Genomic DNA, 18070 nt, shown 5'->3' on the forward strand with positions numbered 1-18070 from the left:
CTGTCGGACGCTTCTGTGCCAGGCACCAGGCAAACACGAAACTCCTCCTCGGCCGGACGGCTGCCAGTAAGACGGGGCGAAAAAAGCCGGATATCAGATCCGAGCATGCCCTTGGATTGGTCCGAGCTGAAGGGGGTTGCAAATATGCACTCGGCCACCTGTCGTAGCAGCCTTTCCTGCACCGCTTTGCCCAGGGCAAAATCCCAGGAATCGAGACCGTGGCTGGAAGCTCGCCTGGCCCCACCCTGCCCGAGCCGACGGCCGGCCTAGAATCTCAAATAAGGCGAAAACGCCTCCATATCCTCCCTTTTATCTGATCTTCCAAACCAGCAATCAAGATCTTCAGATATGATCTCCAGATGCGACCCTGCGCTTCCCTGCCGACAACACCACACCGCCAGTATGCTTCCGCCGTTCTTTCCGCTTCCAGTATAACTAACATTCCGGAGTTCCTTTTCCCCGTCGGCCATGTAGATCGCATATGTCATGGAGCCAGAACCTGCCTGGCATCCCAGCATGGCAGGGCAGGGTAGGGCAGGGCATGGCATGGCCTATGGCCAGCGAGTGGGAGGAAAAGCAATGCCGTTGGTAGTGGGGTTGATCTGATATCCACAATTGCCAATTGCCATCGCCTTTTGCTCGACGGCCCTTCCCGCCCCAGAATCCGCCCCTCCTACCCTCCTTCCCTCCTAGCTAAGCTGCCCCCAAGCTGCCCCCCCCCCGCTTACCCTGACCATTTGCTCCGAGTGCAACACAAGCCGCGTCACAGCAAGAGATCGCGATCCGTTCCTTTTCCCGCCAGCTCTGCCCTACGTTGCCGCGAAGCGATTGATTGACCTGTCAAAAGACCACCCATAGTTCGTTCGATCGATTTGCCATTCGCCACTATCCGCCCACCACCACCACGCACTCGCCCATCGCCATGGCCACCCAAGAGCAACAACAGCCCACCAAGGTCTTCAAGATCCTGGGCGTCGCCGAATGGCAGGCCTGGCAGGACTCGGGCAGCTTCCGAGGCGCCTCGATCGACCTCACCGACGGCTACATCCACTTGTCGACAGCTGCCCAGTCCAAGGAGACCTTCGAGAAGTACTTCGCCGGCCAGACGGGGCTCGTCGTCGCCGAGGTCGACCTCGACAAGGTCGCCGACCCGGTCCGCTGGGAGGCGTCGCGCGGCGGCGCTCTGTTTCCCCACGTCTACGGCGGCATCCCGCGAACCGCCGTGGCCCGCGTGTTCGAGGAGGTCAACGGGGAGCTGTTTGACAGGCTGTTGGCGGAGCAGTCGTGATGATCCCGGAGCACGTTCCTGCATCATGGTTCGGACGAAAAGAGGGGGATGCGAAACGATGGCACATTACACTACCATTTTCAGATGCACTGGAACTTGATATCTGACCTTGTTGAGCCTCCAAGAAGGCTGGTGTGAAAAAGGCTTAAGAATAAAATAACCCGCGTGCCGTTCACGTAATCCCCCATACACCGTACGCCGCCCCCAGTAAACAATAAACCATAAACGATCTCCCAAGCCTGCATCACTCTGACGTGTGGGCCTTGCGCAAAGAGCCTCGGCACCGTGCCGTACATGGATGAATCGAACGAGTGCATTGTGGGCTTTTACCATAGCTTGCAACTCCACATGCCCAACCAATACTTACCCTTATCGTAGACTACCTCTCTCAACAAGATCACCGCCGCCATGGCGAGTACCAGCAAATCCTTGCCAAGGGCCTACCGCTTGACCTCGGTTGCCTCAGACTTCACATCGACATCGACATCGTCGACGCTGAACACTCTCCCTTCTCCTCGTTCTTGTCCCTCATCCCCATCCGTATCTGCGCTGTAGGTCTTGTTTCTGGGGTTGCTTGCCCCCTTCTTCTGGACGACGATCTGCCGGCCGTCGCTGCCGGGGATGCGGATGGCCACGTCGCCGCGCACCGAGGCGGGGACCATGTGGTAGACGCGGCGCGCGAAGAGGAAGGTGGCGACGGCCCATAGCCAGACGAGCACGGCGACGCTGAAGGTGACGAGCAGCGTGGGCACCAGCAGCAGCGTCGCGAGGCCGATCCAGAACAGCGAGAAGAGGAGGCCGCACACGAGGACGAAGACGACGGTCGACACGGCGAACGACGCGAACAGCATCAGCGGCAGGAGCGAGAAGACGGACTGCGACACGACGAAGGCCTGGCGGGCGCGCCATCGGTTTCCCAAAACGTCAGCGGACATGGCTCTGCTGCAAAAGTACAGGGAAAGGGACACAGAAGCAGACAAGACAGGTCAAGAGGATGGCGATACGGATGCACGTACAAAGGTCATCGGCCGTTCCTGCGCGAAGTTGGTCGTCGCGTCGTACGCCTTCTGTCGCGTAGGCGCGCTGACGACGCGGTCGACCTGGCGTTGGCCGTAGGCTAGCATGCCGTTGACGTCTGCCTTGGATTTGTTCTGATTTCCGTTGACTCCCATAATGCCGCGATACCGTGTCTGCTAATAATCTAATCAAATGCGAGAGGCAGTGCTGCTGACGTTACGAATCAATTAAGAGGTGGACTGCGTGACGCGAAGAAGAATCAATTTCAATGGATGAAGAGTGTCATTTGAGAGAGGTAGATGGGACAGGAGACGTGCAATCAAAACAGCATTTCGGTGAGATGATGAGGATTGCGTCCCGTTGCGCCATTCAGCCAGGCGCAACGCCTTCTTTCTGCCAGTTGGTCGCATGCGCGACTGCCAAATCTGAGACCTGTGACAAGGCGATGATGACATGACCCCAACCACAACTACGGGCTTTGGCGCCTTACATGGCGGGGCAATAACGCTAGCCTTTGGGTGCCTTGGACTGCTAAATCCTGGGGGTTTCAACTCCAGCCATTGGGGCGCGCCACTAATTAGGCCCCTGAAATTTGTTGAGTTTAATTGAAGACCGACGCCGTCCCTTCATCTAACTACCTTAATCTGCCAAAAGTGCGTGTCAAGATGCCAAATTTACAGGTCTCGTAATGATAGGGCTCATTAAAGCATTCAAGCTTTAATTCGTCCGGCATGTCATCAGTGTCAAGCGCCACGGTGTGCAACTGGGCTTGTTTATGAGTTGCGGCAACTTTGGAGTGACAGTCGGAAAGAGTGCCAAGGGGTTCGCGTCATGAAGACTGAAAATAACACAAATACAATCACCTTCTTTCTTGATATATCACACACCAGTGCTCGATATATCCTATAGCTCAAGATGACCAGATACAATGTGGCCCGTTGAAGTTTGTGGGCGATTCATAATGACCAGCCTATTTGCTACAAATAAGCCCCTTTCTTGGTTTCCGGACAAGCTTCCACTCCCAAGAAACTTTGCAGGTATAAAACCGGCAAACAAAGTTAAATACCAGCACTACCTAGATCATTTAATCAAGTGGCAGAGAGAATCTCCCATTTTTGTCGATTATGTTTGGCAGCAAACCCGAAGAGACCATATCGCTCTTTCCACCGAACCCTCAGGTCGAGGAAACTCGCATCGGAAGCAAAACAGAGAAATGGACAACCTACGTGCCTCCTAACGGGTGCGCCCTTTCTGGGGTATGTCTCACTGACTGGGGGCTCTATAGCCTGCCATGTCCGTACTGTTCTAACGACATTCGGTGCCTCTGATCTGCACCAACCTTAGGTCGCTAAATGTTGTCCACGTTGTGGTGCACCTTCGGGATACTGTGTGCCAGGATGTCTTGGGTGAAGTGCTTACACAGGCAGTCGAGCGGGCGGAGTCAACACGGCTTTCGATGGCTTGTTACCGACAGAGTCTCATGAAGTAGGTCAGCATGCTGTATTCAACCCAAATATCTAGCGTGGTCTTGTATGCACTCAATATGCATCGCAATATACCAAATCGTTATCTTGCCAAAGCTCTCCCAATTCCCGTTTGTCAACATACAAAGGGCATGGAGGCTATCATCTATCCAAGGAGTTCAATAGTCACGGCGAAGTCTCTCTTGTGCATTCTCTCCACGCCGAACCGTGGCCTTGTTGATTGTCACGTAGAAGTGGCGAAACCCAAACCACCCCAAGAGAACCAAGACCATCTTTCGAGTACATGAGTTAGCGGTGTCAGTGAATGCGGAGACTTGGGCCAGCTTACCAGCGGAACAGCGACTATGAACCACCTATGAGGGTATCGTTAGTCTGTGCACCACATTGGACCAGCGTTGTGCGACTTGCCATTTGATAGAGGGGTTATCGCTGAAAGTGTCCACGTTCATGCCAAAGATACCCGTGATGAAGGTCAGGGGCAGGAATATGAACGTGATCCAGCTCAGGCGCCAGAGGCTCTCGTTGAGCATCAGCGACTGTCGAGCATCCCGGATGGCGACCCGCTTGTAGATCTGGCAGCACAGCACACGGTTAGTGCAGATCCATAGAGGTAGAGAGATGGATCCAGGGTTAGTAAGTACCATGTCAAGCATATTCATCGTGGGGTTGACCAGGCCCTGGATTAGCTCCGTCTGACCTGCCGCGATGGACTTGGGCACCCCGCCGAATATTTTTATATCCCCGATACTATCTTCCTTGAGAATCCTATTATCGTCCCAATAGAGCTGCAGAAACCGCATGGCCCTAGCTTCAAGATATTCCATCATGTGGATGTGAATGGTGAAGAGACGGTTGTACACATTCCAATGGCTGGATAATCTCCACAACTCCTCACCCGAAGCTTCGCTCTCTGGATCGTTGAAGATCTCTTTTTCCTAACATGGCCGTCAGCAATTATACTTCTTCCGTAGTCCGGGTCATTAGCTTACGAAGCCAGCATAGTGCACCTGCGAGCTGCGAATGAGCCCTGACCAGCGTTGGGCGATGCCACGGATGGTCCAGTACAGAATATGCTCGAAGAAGCGATGCGAGAACTTCTCAGGGACTAGCTCCGTCTCGCCACGCCAGTTGATATCGAGCGGGAAACGCCAGTCCGGCGGACAGACGCCCGAGTCGTGCACGACGACGGCGACGGCCATGGCGTGGGCCGGGGTGGCCACCTTTCGGCCACTCGGGTCACCCGAGAAACAGATGACCCCAATCTTCTGGAGGCAGACGCGCGACTCTTTCACTTGGCGCTCTTGGGCATAGATGCCATACTTCAGGTCTGTCAGGTAGCTGGTAGGGCAGCACGTACGGCCCGGGACCCTGGGGTGTGTTGCGAAAAAGTCGACGGCAAACTTCATCTCCGTGTATCCGTTCTCGTGGAATGGCCGCCAGACGTGCTCGCGTGGGCTTGAGGAGATGGAGGGCTCCTTCACCCAGGCTGGGAAAGTCCCGTAGCTGCGACCAGTGAATCCTGTGACGACTTCAAGTGCCCACGGGACATTGCGAATGTGACTATCAAATGAGCTTTAGCCTATCCGGATCAGGGCATTGAGTCTCTTTGGAACACCATGGTTATACGGACATGAGTCGACTGACTATACGATCTGAAGGTGTCTAATACAAGAATTAGAATCAGCCACTCGCTTAAGTATATCTCAAAGGATGGCGGAACGTAAGCTAACCTGTGAGAGGAAATCCGAGAAGCTGTGTTGGTCCATGAAGTTCGATTCTCTGTACAAGGGCAGGTTCTTATCACGGTATCAGTTCCCAGCCGTCATGTGATTGATACGGGACTATTCTGGCGCTCGAACCAGATATTCATCTAATGGATAGAACCACTCTGTAACGGAAACGCCAGGGCTCATGAGGCTCTGTGGTGCTTCAGATCCAGGTTGCTGGTGTATCAATTAGTTTTCATTTTTCCAAACTCCTCTGACAACGGACTAGTATACGTACCCCAGGATTTTCACTTGCAAAAGTGCCATGATCTCGGTCGTACCATGAGGCTGGACGGTTCACTGAAGCCATGTTGGAGAGTATAATATCAGATATACTGATGGGTAAACATACTTGTCTGACTTGCAAAGAGGACTTCCGCCCAAAACGAGATCGGGCAGCGGTGTGATATGGAGCCGCATAAGCTGAAGCGGGGTCAGCTGACTAGATCATTGTCGTCTAGGCCTAGACGAGGCCTCGCCAAACGAAACGAGGCTGGCCGTGTGCAACGCAACTAGCCAATGGATGTCGCTGGGGTTCACGTTTCCATATCCTTCTATTTATTGCTAGCCATGCTTCTGTAGGAAAATTGATGTGTATGCGTGCATTCAAACTAGACATAGAATAAATAGACGGCATTCATGCATCACGCAAAGGAGAGAAACCATTGCGTCATCTGATCGCTGGAGCCTTCCATTTCCTTTGCGAAGTACATGAATATGTCATCACCTTGGCCAGCTTCGCATACAAAAGCAATATCGTCATCCAAGTCCGCTAGGCAGCGAGTATCCATGACCATGAGAGGGGGCAAGAGGACCATGAAGTTCCTCATTGGCCAGGCTGGGTATTTTTGAATTCCGTAGAGGGCTGGAAATATATGCGAATGGCCACAGGAAGCTGCTCTTGGTCTTGGGTAAATACCCACAGATGTTCTCGCTATTCGATGGTGTCCTTCCTTCCACCAGTTGGCGCAGGCTCACGCGGTGCAATTTGGCAGGAATATGGAACCCTGCAGGGTCTCTGAGTGAGTTCTCTCCACCACGTAACGTGATATGAGTGACGATGAACCACATGTCAGGACTGGCGCCATGGGCGAGGAATAATTCGATGATGTTGAAGACTGCTTGGCATGGGACATTTGGCTGAGATAGGACCCAGGAGAAAGCGGTTAGCAGGAAGAGCTGCCATACGCTTGGTGTTGAGCCGAGCAATCCTTTGTTTTCACCTCCATCTCCGTCCGTCTCTTTGATATTCACGACGTAGCCGTTGTCAGCAAGTCCCAGATTATTCATGTGTTTGCCAGAGACTAGGAGATTAGGACCCACTCCCATGTTCAGAAGAAACTTGGCGACATTAAACGCGTCCGCAGCGCATTCTTCGTTCCCATCTATAGCCTCAAGAACCGTAGCGAGTAGTAAGAGCGGCCTGAGAGTCTCTGGGACTGCTTCAACCAATCGTTTCTTATGACGAATAATGAAACTCGATTCCACTCTCATTATTATGCACACGAATTTAGCGAGTTCATAATAATAACTTTTCGTAATTCTATCCGTCGAGTGCCAGTGTCTAAAAACGGGACCCTCAAACGAAATATGGGTGATACTTGTGAACCCGCCTTTGAGGTTGGGTTGGAAACAAATGTTTGGGGCCGTCTGTGGGAAGTCGAGGACAGACAGCGCCATTTTTTCGACGATATCCGAGCTGGCATTTGGTCGCTCAGCAATTTTGTATAATTGTTTGGCGGTATTCCAGAACGTTGGCCAAGTTGTGTGCAGGTTTTCTGGGGGGCCCGAGAAGTCATGCAGGATATTGAGACATGCTCTGCCCAGGAGCGCAGGGAGGTCAATATCTGTTGCGAATCCATTCAGGGTGGCCTTCACCTTGGAATTCCGGAGAAAGTCACGAAGTGTTCGGTGAGTAATTTGAAAACTGTAGTCCGCATGTCTCCAGCTTATGAAGCCTGCACATGTCGAGTTGAGTCTGGCTCTGGCGATTTCTATTGCATCGATGGCAGCCGTTTGGAGGTTGGGGCGTAATGTTGGATTAGTCATTGCCGCACTTTGGATTAGGCTTTGATGGCCTGAGTTTTGGATGATCTGTTCGATATACCAGTGGAAAATCAAGTTCAACCATATCTTTTTCGAGTAGCTGCCAGATAGTGGAGCTGGAATAGGGTCTGACACCACAAGAAGCGAAATGGCAGCCTGCTTTTGTTTAGCACGAGGGATTCGATCCAGCATCTTATAAAACATTGCGTCAAGACCATCCGGGATATCGTTTTCCAGGAGCATGAGCAGCTGATGTGCAGTGTTGTTGCTTGTAAGGCCTTCCAGAATAGCTCTGGTAGCGAGTACAGTCCAAAGAAATACTCCTTCTGCTCTTTGGATGAGACTCTCGATGATCTTCTCGGTTATGGGTTGGTCTTGGCTCTGAAGTTGACAAAACCTCTCGTCCTCGAGCAAGTCGCTTTTGACATAGCGTTCCATATCTCCTTGATTCAACTTGTGTAACTCAAAGTGTCTGGGTGAGTTCAAAGGAAGCGTTTGTTGAAAGCCGTCGTATGGCCTGGCTGAGACGCAGATCTTGACGTGCTCTGATCTCCAAGAAGCAAGGTAATCGCCCAACTTCCAATGATCGCCATCATACTCATCAAGCCCATCAATAAACAAACACAATGCATAGGATTCGCCTAGAACGTCCCTTAATCGCTCAAAAGCTGCTTGGGACTCTGAAGCAGAGAGCGGAAGATGAGAGATTCGGCTGCTTTGGTTGTCGGTGCTTTCCCAGCGGGATGGAACGACATCAGGGATCAAGTCAGGACACTGTTTCAGAACCTCCCAGAGAATGGCTCGATACAGCCCTTCGATAGACCTCTGAAGCTGCGATCCTGAGATCCAGAAGAAAAAGCTCACAAGAATCAACGGGCGGCTTCTCGCTGCAGCCCATGCCTCGAGCTTCTTTCTTGTATTAGAGCTTAGGGCCAGAAACTTCATTAGAGTGGACTTTCCAGAGCCAGGTTTTCCTGTTCGATAATTAGAATTCAGTTCGCAGGTTATATCTCGCCGATCTTACCTGAGATGTAGAAAACACCAGATTCGGATTCGAGCCATTTGTTGAAGTGACTTCGGGCCATCTCTTGTCTGTTCAGCTCTTCTGATTCCTGTTCGTTGGGCTCTTTGCTCGCTTTGTCTTCGACTGGCAGCTCAAGAATCCAACGGTAGCTGTTGTCGGAGGCGTTTTCGACAGACGCCTCCCGAGAGAGCATGTCGTCAAACCAAAGCTTGTCTAGAATGGTGTTGATGCGTTCGCTGTCGCGCTCAATACTGACCAAGCTCTCTAGCCTAGACTTGACGTCTTGCAACACACTAATGACATGGCGCTGGCTCTGATCTGTATCGTGTTTATTTTCGCCGAGTGCTGTAGTGAGTTCGGCTTGCAATGAACGAAGCTGAGTGCGCAACTGCTTGGCATTTTCGTCCTGGCTCTTGCTGATGTTCTCTGTGACTGTGGAGATTGATATCTGATCCTGGCTATGTGTTTCCGTTAGTGAATACCATTATTAAAAGTCGAAGGCGGTTGATGCCGTTATAAGTAAGAGTATCTGGAAGGTCTTACCGAATCAGCAAGGCAATTTGTTCGAGTATCAATCTGCGGTACGAGTCTAAACGACTCTGAATGGACTCCAGCTTCCCCCTCTTCGTCATGGCTCTCCATGCTATTCCTATGTCCTTGAGACGAGAAGAATTGGGGCCAGTGGCGTATATCTTTCGGAGGATGCTGACTATCTCGTTGGCGAGCGCAGCGCACTCCATGGCTAGTCTGTCAAGCTCCTTGGCTGCACCAGTTGCTGGCAAGCCTGTAGGAACCATCAATTGCTCAACGAATTCCTGCAACCGGCTCGTGCCATCTTGGATACTGTCCAACTCCGACAAGGACCCTTTCGACGATATTTCCTTAGCCCCTTTCAGGAGCTTGACTGAAAAGTCCACAAAGGCGATAATATTGGTCGCCAGCCCGACGGCGGCTAACGCTTCCATCGCTGCGAGATTGGGAGGTCAGGATCTTCCCCGCAGCAAACCAAGTTAAATCTTCTGGCGATGTTATAATTCCTGAGGACAAAAACATTCGACTTTTTTTAAAGACTGTAGCGTCGCCCGTAATTGAGCAAAACAAAAAACAAAAGGGGTGAGAATCTGCCACAAACCCCGCGCCGTGGCCTGCTGCCTCAAATGGAGGCAGGGAGGCTGTGCGCCACGTCACGACAGATTTCATCCTGGTTGCTGCATGTCCAGGCCCATTAATCGTTCCAGTTTTTCAACCTATCAGCCGGCGGGCGGAGTGTGCAATTGGTGCCAGCTTATCTTCAAGACATACGTATAAAGTGATGTATTAATAATATATGGACTCTGGTTACGAAGGCGACCTAATTTTCGCTTTATCTGACTACCACATGTGATTCGGGTCAATGCGCCACGAGTTGTGATCATTGTTCGCAACGCCACCCTGCTTTCTGTTGACGCCGCCACAGTTACAACTGTTGACCGGCATCTCGAGATAGCGATGGCACTCTTCGTCGCTGTACGTCCACTGGCAGCCGGGCTTGACCAGGAAATTGACCTCCACCTTGGTGTGGCTGACCTCGTACTCGCGGTTGTACGACGAGTTCTCGTCCAGCACGTTGGTGTCGCCCGTGCCGTCGCGCTTGTGGAAAATGGAGGAGATGCCGCGGAAAATGCAGGGGTCGAAGGTAGGGTGGGGATCGTCGTCCAAGGTTCATTGGAGCGTGATCTCACGTTTCGGCCAGCTTCCCGACGGCATCGTGGCCGGAGGGGGAAACATGACGGACGAAACTCGTGATTTGAGGTACCGCGATCAGCGGCACGGCGTCCATACTCACTCAGTGTGATCTCGGATGTATAATCTATTTCAGGTTAGTGGATGAGTGGAGTAGGATGGTGGTTCGATTCTTGTATGTAGCGAACTTGCCCCACGAAATAGGGCTTGGATTGAAGCAGATCTGAAAGCCATAATGGAACCAACTTGTCTTGTCTCTTCAACATATCGGTTATTATTGGTTCCTGCCCCATTTCAGCACTACTATGATAGCCCCGGTAGGCTCGGCTGCTGAAGTCGATAGCCGCCGCGAGTCTATTCCAACTTTGGATTCTTTTGAGAATCTGAAAGAAGACTGGTATGTGAACCTGAACAGCGAGACTCGGCGTCTTCGATGGTTGCTCGACGGCTCGATTGAAAACGCCGTCTATGTTATGCGCCAAGCTTACTACGATCCCGATGACCTGCCGCCGGAGCCTTTCTATTGCCCGCTGGCCGACGAAACTGGACTCGGAACTTGGCATGACTTGGCCCAACTGCCTTTGTGCATCCCGAAAGTGTCGTCTGTGAAGATGAGAATACATTTTCTTAACGATTGGGCTATCGACTGGGAAATGAAACATTATGAGTATGGTGGACAGGAGTACGAAAGCAATACAACACCTCCCGACTCACCCGGGTCAGACGACGTCCTTACCACCTAAGAAGCGCACCCCGCCTCCCCCGCGTGATACAAAGCCTGTAGGCGTTATCGTCCCCTACAAGGAACTCGTTAATAGGCAACAACCACTGCCCGGGCTACTGGATGCACAGGTTTTGCCTGAACAAAAAGTCTAGGTCGGCGGAAAGAATTCGGTGGTCTCAGGTTCATGAAAAGTAGACGGTTTACTAGAATCAAACCCCAAGCATATGATGTAAGTCATGATGATGTGCAATCTAGGGCTTCCATATCGTCATAAGGTCCCTGCGTCTAGGGTTGTCTCGCAAACATGATCTTGGCTGCCTCCCCTTGTGTCCAAGTGTTGGTTGGGCCACAAGCTAGGCATATTGTTCAACGATACCAAGACATTTAATGAAATTCGAGGCAGGAACCATGTAAAAAGTTATTGAAATTACACCGGCAAAGGTCTTGCTAGACCGACTGTCTTGACGGTGCGTTATGTGACTTATCGGCGGCGGTTGTAGCGAATTTCATATAAAAGAAAGATTGATGCTGCGAACATCGTCTCTGCTATGAATACAGTTAGCAGGAAAAGATTGGGGCTTGGAGATAGGCTTTAAATATAATCATTCATTTGTTTTATCTGTTTCCTTCGCACCTCCCGACACGTAATAGGGCCCCGCTCCGAGTCAGATTTCGGTCTAAAATTCTCGCCCGAAAATCTCGGCCGAGGATTTCGGCCTCGGCCCTATCGAACATCGGCTGATGGAGTAAGGGGCGGCTGACACATCTTACTAAACGAGATTCATAGATATTGATGGAAAAGTTCCATGTATTCAAGCATTCCGACAGCGGACCTAAGTTCCACCCGGGCTTTCGGTACTAGCAGGCAGTGGATATGCTTGCAAATCTCTGCCTGCACGTGGTATTTAAAGAGACCGGTGTCCAGGAACAAAGTTTATCTTCAATGGCACAGGGCATTATCATTCGACGGCATTTATCCTGAATTGACACCCGTGAGAAACCAGCCACTAGTCCAATGGCTTCCCAAAATCTTAACGGCGGCCCAGCTCAGGGGGAAACGCCTCAAGGTTCTGATCTCTGGCGCCGGAATTGCTGGTTGCTGCACCGCCTTCTGGCTAGCCCGCTTCGGCTCCGAGGTCACCATCGTCGAGCGCAGCCCGCAGCTCCGCGCGAACGGCCAACAGATCGACCTCCGCGGCCAGTCCATCGTCATCATGAAAATGATGGGCCTTGAGCCCGCCGTGCAGGCCGCCAAGTGCCCCGAGCCTGGTGTGCGTTGGCGCAACCGCCGCGGCGGCACCATAGGCTGCTGGGGGTTAACACGAGCGGCGAGGGGAGTCAGACCATGACGACCGACTGGGAGATCATGCGCGGCGACCTGGTGAACATCCTCTACGACGCCACCAAGGATCTCGAGGGCGTCAAGTACATCTTCGGTCGCCACATCGCTAGCTTTACACAGGACGAAGGGTCCGCCACGGCCAAGGTCCACGTCACCTTCGACGACGGGGGCCGGGAAGACTACGACATCCTCGTCGGGGCGGACGGCATCGGCTCGTCGACGCGAAAGAAGATGCTGGGCAACGACTTTCCGGACCCAGCCTACGACATGGGCTTCCACGTAGCCTTCTTCACGGTGCCGACGCGGCCGGGCGACACGGCGGACTGGAACGTGTGCATGACGGCGGGCGGCGAGGCCATCATGACGCGCCAAGACAAGCCCGACCTGCTGCGCGTGTACCTGTTCTCGCGCGGCCCCTGCGGCGCCCTGGACCGCACCCGGACGCTCGGCGAGCTCAAGGCGGCCGTGGCGGCGCGGTTCCGCGACACGGCGGACTGGGAGACGCCGCGCTTCGTGCGCGACCTGCTTGCGGCGCCCGAGGCCGACGACCTGTACGCGCAACACCAGAGCCAGATCCGGCTGCCGGCGGGCCTGTGGTCGCGCGGCCGCGTCGCCCTCGTCGGCGACGCGGGGTACTGCACCACGGTCGGCGGCGTCGGCGTCACGGCCTCCTTCGTGGGTGGGTACGTGCTCGCAGGGGAGCTCAAGCGGCGGTGGGAGGCGGAGCAGAGAAATCCCGGGAGCTTCGATATGACGGGCGCGATGCGGGACTATGAGCGGGAGGTGCGGCCTTTGATCACTTCCCATCAGAAATCGCAGAAGGTGATCTTTCGGATGATGTTTCCCCGGAACGTGGTCGAGCTCTGGCTTGTTCAGGGGATTATTGCACTCATCACTTTCCTTCGCCTGGACAAGATTCTGTTCAACTGGATGCACGACGAAGAGCCACATCGGCTGGAGTACCCTGACTACTTTGGGTGTGCGCCAGTAGTATGAAACATTGTGGATGCCATTTGAACTATGTATATTAACCTAATAGATCTCTCCTTAAATTTCAATCTAACTTCTTAATATTGAAGGATTAACGCCGAATTGAAGATGATGAAAAGAGGCTGTTCTTGTCGAGCCGATCTCAGTATTACGGGGAATTGAACTTGAGATAAGATAAATGCCGAGAGGGAACTAGACGATGGCGCTCTTGGTCGTTGCCATTACACTTCTTACCGCACCGCTCCCCGTTCTACATGGCTTTCTTGATCGCCTTGGTATTGTTCTGGATATTGCGGAAAGTCTGCTTAGCCCTGTCGTCTTCGCCCACCTGCTCGGGTACATGCTCCACCACTGGCAGGACGTCATCTTGTTGCGTCTTTCAGTACGAGAGAGATTCTAGCTTTGATATCGCACCCGAAGATTTGGGCAAGAGATGCCGAGGCCGAGAGATTGCAAAGGCAGGTCTATTGTCGCAGATAGACCACCAAGAAGCAAGAAGGCAGCTGGTTAGTGTCTTCACAGCCACTCCGCCAGGAGCTCATAGGCTTGAGCTGGACTTCTTATTGCCGCTTTGGGAAATTAGGCGATGCCCAAGCTTTGACGTGGCTTGCAGCGGCTGGTCTATTGTCTTGGCAGATCCTTCGACCCCAAAGCTGGTGGCTGCCGAACTGCCTGGTTTTCTAGCAGGGCGAAGTACGTTTGACGTCACATGTGTCGACGCTAAAGCAGACTGCTCTTCGGCTACCCTTCTGGTCGGGTACTTGTAATATCTCGACTAGGCTAGGTCCTTAATTTCTGGCCACTTACACGCCCCGCTACTCCCACGCTGTTTATATCCACCACGGCACTATGAGACTATACTGGATTAGGCAATCAAGAGTACTGCAGTATTCCCCTTGCCATAGCCAGACTAGTATAGAACTACTTCAGACATTCGTACGACATCGCGGGTAGCTCAGCCTTAAGAACGATGACGCGCCATGCATGCACCTTGCATCCTCATTTGCACTAGCAGCGTTGCCTCTGATGCAGCAGCCCCGGTCCCAGATCGTGGCCCCCGTTGTACGGCCCCGCGTACAGGCAATACGGGGCTATACGGCACGATCATGAACGTATGCAAGGCAGGGTTCTGGGCTGGACTCTCATCGGAATGTCGATGAAATTCCCACCGCAGTGTATAAAAGACTTCGTCCCGGGAACCTGTCAATCGTCTCCCAATCCAACAGCACCCGCTTCGACGACACGCAACGATGACAATGTTTCGGCTGAAGAACATCATCCTCTCCTCGGCGCTGCTGCTGCATCCTGCGGCCGCCCTCTCTACTCAGAACAACCCCGAGTGCATCCAATGGGGTGCATGCGCGTACAATACAAACAAAACCGCTCTGCCCGTCGTCTGCGGCAATGTATCGGTCCCGCTGGACTATACCGACAAGGGCTCGAACGAGAGCATTGTGCTCCAGCTCGTTAGAGTGTCCGCCGTCGCGGGCCCCTCCAAGGGTAGCATCCTGTTCAACTTTGGCGGGCCCGGCGGGGAGGGCCAGCAAAGTCTCATATTAAACGCCGACTTGTTGATGAAGTGAGCCAACCGACCGACCGACCGACGATGAGTAGAGTATGCTAACGCGGGCCTGTAGTGTGACCGGAGGAGAGCATGACCTCGTCGCTTTTGATCCACGGTAAGGCTCCTTGTCTCGTCCCATCCCGCTCGGCTCATGCCACTGACACGCTACCACAGCGGAACGGGCACTACCATTCCATTCTCATGCTACGAGAATGCCACAGCTGCATTGCCGAATCAGCTGCAATACCCCGATATTGGGGCCAACTCGTCCGATACGGCCTTAGGGACGGTTTGGGCGCGGGCAACGCTTACCGATAGCGTTTGTGCTGGCGCCCCTGGCAATAAGACGGGCGAGCTTATAGGCACAGCCTTTGTAGCCCGGGACTTCATTTCCGTGGTCGATGCGTTGAAGGAAGACGGCATGCTTCGGTATTGGGGTAAGTATCTTATCATAAAGCAAGGAACTTGGGGACTAATACTGAGTATAGGTATCTCATATGGCTCACTACTTGGGGCCACCATCGCTTCCATGTTCCCCGAAAGGATCGATAAATTGATTATTGACGGTGTTCTGAATGCGCATGAGTACTACCGTGGCTTGTCAGTCTAGCCTACACTCCACTTTCTTATAGTAATAGCGCTAACTGATTGCCCTTAAAGTGAGGCAGAAAACTTTCGCGATACCGACAAGCTATTCAGCGCCTTTATTAAGGAGTGCGCCGATTCGAAATGCCCACTGGCTCGTGGAAACGTCACAGCAGTCGACCTAGAAGCGAAGGTATATGGCCTCTTCGATGCGCTAAAATACAACCCTATGCCCTACTTGGGCTTCATGATTGATTACAGCTTCGTGAAGTCGATCACCTTTCGCAGCATCTACTGGCCTTCACAGTGGCCCGACCTGGCCATGCTCCTGGATAGCCTGCTGACTGGCAACCTCGAGGCGCTACTAACAAATCAGATCGTCCTCGATTTGCTTAAACCGGGAGCCGTCGACATCACTCCCGCCTTGACAGGGATTTGGTGCAGTGACGCCTCGGTGCGCACCGCCAAGCTGGCCGACCTGCGCCCGTCGATCGACGCGCTGATGGCCGCCAGCAAGCTCTCCGGCGACCTCTACGCGCCCCTCGCATCGCGCTGCGCCCAGTGGCCGTTCGCCGCCAAGGAGCGGTACGCGGGCAACTTCACGGCCAAGACGCATCATCCCATCATGTTGATCGGCAACACGCTGGACCCGATCACCCCGCTCTTCTCGGCGCACAACATGAGTGCGGGCTTCGAAGGCAGCGTGGTGCTGGAGCAGCGGGGCTACGGTGTAAGTTCTCTCCCACAACAAATGGAGAAGATTTTACGGAATTAGGCGCAGTCGGCTAACTGGATCTCAGCACACGACTCTGGCGCAGGCTTCAGCGTGTTCGGCCAACGCCATCCGGGAGTATTTCCGGACTGGGAAGCTTCCGGAGCCAGGCACCGTCTGTGAGGTCGACGACAAGCAGATCTTCAAGCCTGCCAACAGTTCGACCGCGGCGTCGGCGCCTTCTGTAGCACGACGATTTGTTCATGGGCGAAGGTTTCTGTAATCATAGATGCAAAGATGTGGAGTGAGGCTATGGGCGCTGCCATTCAAGTCACTCGCGGGAATAAGATCTTACATACATAATGATTTTAAATTCAAAACCAACTATCTATTCAGTATGCACCATCAAGCCTTGAGCTTACTTTTACATGAACAGCTGTGTGCACTGGTCCGCAAGGCTGCCGGGTAGAGGCAATGAAGACGGTGGCATCATGGATGCTGTATTGCATCAAACTCGGCAGCCGTCCAGGGGCTCGCGTTAGACTCGCACACCCCCGCGACATGAATCCGTTTATAAGCTCGAGCGAAGGTGCCAGATGTTGGCTCCCCTACCCTTTGCGAGAAACGCCGCAAACCCCCCAGTCGTTCAAGAAGTAAGAGACGGTGCGTCTCAGGGAGGTGGTTCCCAAATGTCTTTCGCACCGCCCGTTACTGGCGACAGGATATCCAGTCCTCCTCCTCCCCCCTAAAAGCGTTTTGGGGTACGGCGTAGCCTTTTCAAGGCTTCTTGGCACATTGATCCACCGCCTGTTGCAGGGTATCGGCAACCTTGGAAGGCATGCTCAGGAACGGCGAGTGGCTGGACTTGAGGCTCGCAGTGAAGGAGCCGGCGGGAAATGCCGACTGCATCTGCTTCTGGACGTCGATGGGGATGGCCTGATCATCCTCAGCAAAGATATAGCCCATCTCAAAACCGGCGGTCCACGGCTCAAAGCTCGACTTGTCGTTGAACGACTTCAAGCTCTGCGGAAGGATCTGGGAAACAGCCTTCGCCGCGAGAGTCGACTCGACATCTGCGTAGAATACCTGGGTCGGATCGATGGGGTAAATGACGTCGCCTTGTGCAAGAAGTCAGCATTCATGATGTTCTACTTTTGTGCTTGCGCAACCCAGCACCGGTGGTTCCAAGCTTGCGAGTCTGAGATCTTACCTGTGATGTTGAAGAACGGGGCCGGCTTGCCACCAAGGCCGTCCAACAGACCGGTCCCGGCGGGGATAGCAAACGAGGTCATGTAGACGACCATGCGGACGCCCCCTTTTGGCCCTGGGCGACGCGGTCCTTGAGGTTCCGGCCCTCGACGGCCGCGGCCGTGGGGATGCCGCCGTAGGAGTGGCAGACGACGACGACCTCCTTGCCGGCGTCGAGGAGGGGGTCGAGCTGCGACCGGATGGAGACGACGTCCTGCTCGATGCCCTGGCTCTTGGCGTCCGTCGGGCCGACCGTGACCAGCTTGGCCGCGACGGAGGGGAAGCCGCGCTGGGTGAGCTGCGCGCGCAGCAGGTCGTAGATCGGGGGGCTGTGCCACGCACCCGGGACGAGGAGGAAGGTCGGCGGCGCACTCGGCCCGGCCAGCGCTCCCGGCCCGGCCGGGGGCTGCTGGCCTGATCCAGATGGTGGTGGCGGCGGTGGTCCGGCCATGACGTTTTCCGAAGCAGCCATGATGGTGGCGAGGATGAATGCTACCGAAAAGCGCATTCTGGGAACACAGGAGGGGGACGCGGGTGAAATAGAACCTTGGAATATTC

The 18070-nt window shown here is 53.7% G+C and overlaps 8 protein-coding genes across 8 annotated transcripts; 4 read left to right on the forward strand and 4 right to left on the reverse strand.

Annotated features, from left to right (window-relative positions):
- Positions 1-922: 922 nt before the first annotated feature.
- PG998_006388 (uncharacterized protein) lies at positions 923-1288 on the forward strand (the record flags this gene model as incomplete). The annotated part of the gene is made up of 1 exon (XM_066873206.1): positions 923-1288. The coding sequence occupies one exon, from the start codon at positions 923-925 to the stop codon at positions 1286-1288; it is 366 nt and encodes a 121-aa protein (XP_066733303.1).
- A 440-nt stretch (positions 1289-1728) lies between these two features.
- PG998_006389 (uncharacterized protein) lies at positions 1729-2460 on the reverse strand (the record flags this gene model as incomplete). The annotated part of the gene is made up of 2 exons (XM_066873207.1): positions 1729-2181; positions 2305-2460. The coding sequence occupies 2 exons, from the start codon at positions 2458-2460 to the stop codon at positions 1729-1731; spliced, it is 609 nt and encodes a 202-aa protein (XP_066733304.1).
- A 1682-nt stretch (positions 2461-4142) lies between these two features.
- On the reverse strand, positions 4143-5195 carry PG998_006390 (uncharacterized protein; the record flags this gene model as incomplete). Its single annotated transcript, XM_066873208.1, has 2 exons — positions 4143-4724; positions 4779-5195. 2 exons carry the CDS (start codon positions 5193-5195, stop codon positions 4143-4145), a joined length of 999 nt encoding a protein of 332 aa, XP_066733305.1.
- A 1119-nt stretch (positions 5196-6314) lies between these two features.
- On the reverse strand, positions 6315-9590 carry PG998_006391 (uncharacterized protein; the record flags this gene model as incomplete). Its single annotated transcript, XM_066873209.1, has 3 exons — positions 6315-8575; positions 8626-9083; positions 9169-9590. The coding sequence occupies 3 exons, from the start codon at positions 9588-9590 to the stop codon at positions 6315-6317; spliced, it is 3141 nt and encodes a 1046-aa protein (XP_066733306.1).
- A 523-nt stretch (positions 9591-10113) lies between these two features.
- PG998_006392 (uncharacterized protein) lies at positions 10114-11090 on the forward strand (the record flags this gene model as incomplete). The annotated part of the gene is made up of 2 exons (XM_066873210.1): positions 10114-10300; positions 10669-11090. The coding sequence occupies 2 exons, from the start codon at positions 10114-10116 to the stop codon at positions 11088-11090; spliced, it is 609 nt and encodes a 202-aa protein (XP_066733307.1).
- An 855-nt stretch (positions 11091-11945) lies between these two features.
- Positions 11946-13409, forward strand: PG998_006393 (uncharacterized protein; the record flags this gene model as incomplete). Its single annotated transcript, XM_066873211.1, has 3 exons — positions 11946-11972; positions 12118-12342; positions 12414-13409. 3 exons carry the CDS (start codon positions 11946-11948, stop codon positions 13407-13409), a joined length of 1248 nt encoding a protein of 415 aa, XP_066733308.1.
- Positions 13410-14653: 1244 nt separating this feature from the next.
- On the forward strand, positions 14654-16547 carry PG998_006394 (uncharacterized protein; the record flags this gene model as incomplete). The annotated part of the gene is made up of 6 exons (XM_066873212.1): positions 14654-14982; positions 15041-15082; positions 15142-15404; positions 15456-15567; positions 15628-16282; positions 16353-16547. The coding sequence occupies 6 exons, from the start codon at positions 14654-14656 to the stop codon at positions 16545-16547; spliced, it is 1596 nt and encodes a 531-aa protein (XP_066733309.1).
- Positions 16548-17041: 494 nt separating this feature from the next.
- Positions 17042-18020, reverse strand: PG998_006395 (uncharacterized protein; the record flags this gene model as incomplete). Its single annotated transcript, XM_066873213.1, has 2 exons — positions 17042-17350; positions 17598-18020. The coding sequence occupies 2 exons, from the start codon at positions 18018-18020 to the stop codon at positions 17042-17044; spliced, it is 732 nt and encodes a 243-aa protein (XP_066733310.1).
- Between the last annotated feature and the right edge of the window lie 50 nt (positions 18021-18070).

Source organism: Apiospora kogelbergensis (genome assembly GCF_038363985.1).
Source record: "Apiospora kogelbergensis strain CBS 113332 chromosome Unknown utg000003l_segment0_segment0, whole genome shotgun sequence".
Classification (NCBI taxonomy): domain Eukaryota; kingdom Fungi; phylum Ascomycota; class Sordariomycetes; order Amphisphaeriales; family Apiosporaceae; genus Apiospora; species Apiospora kogelbergensis.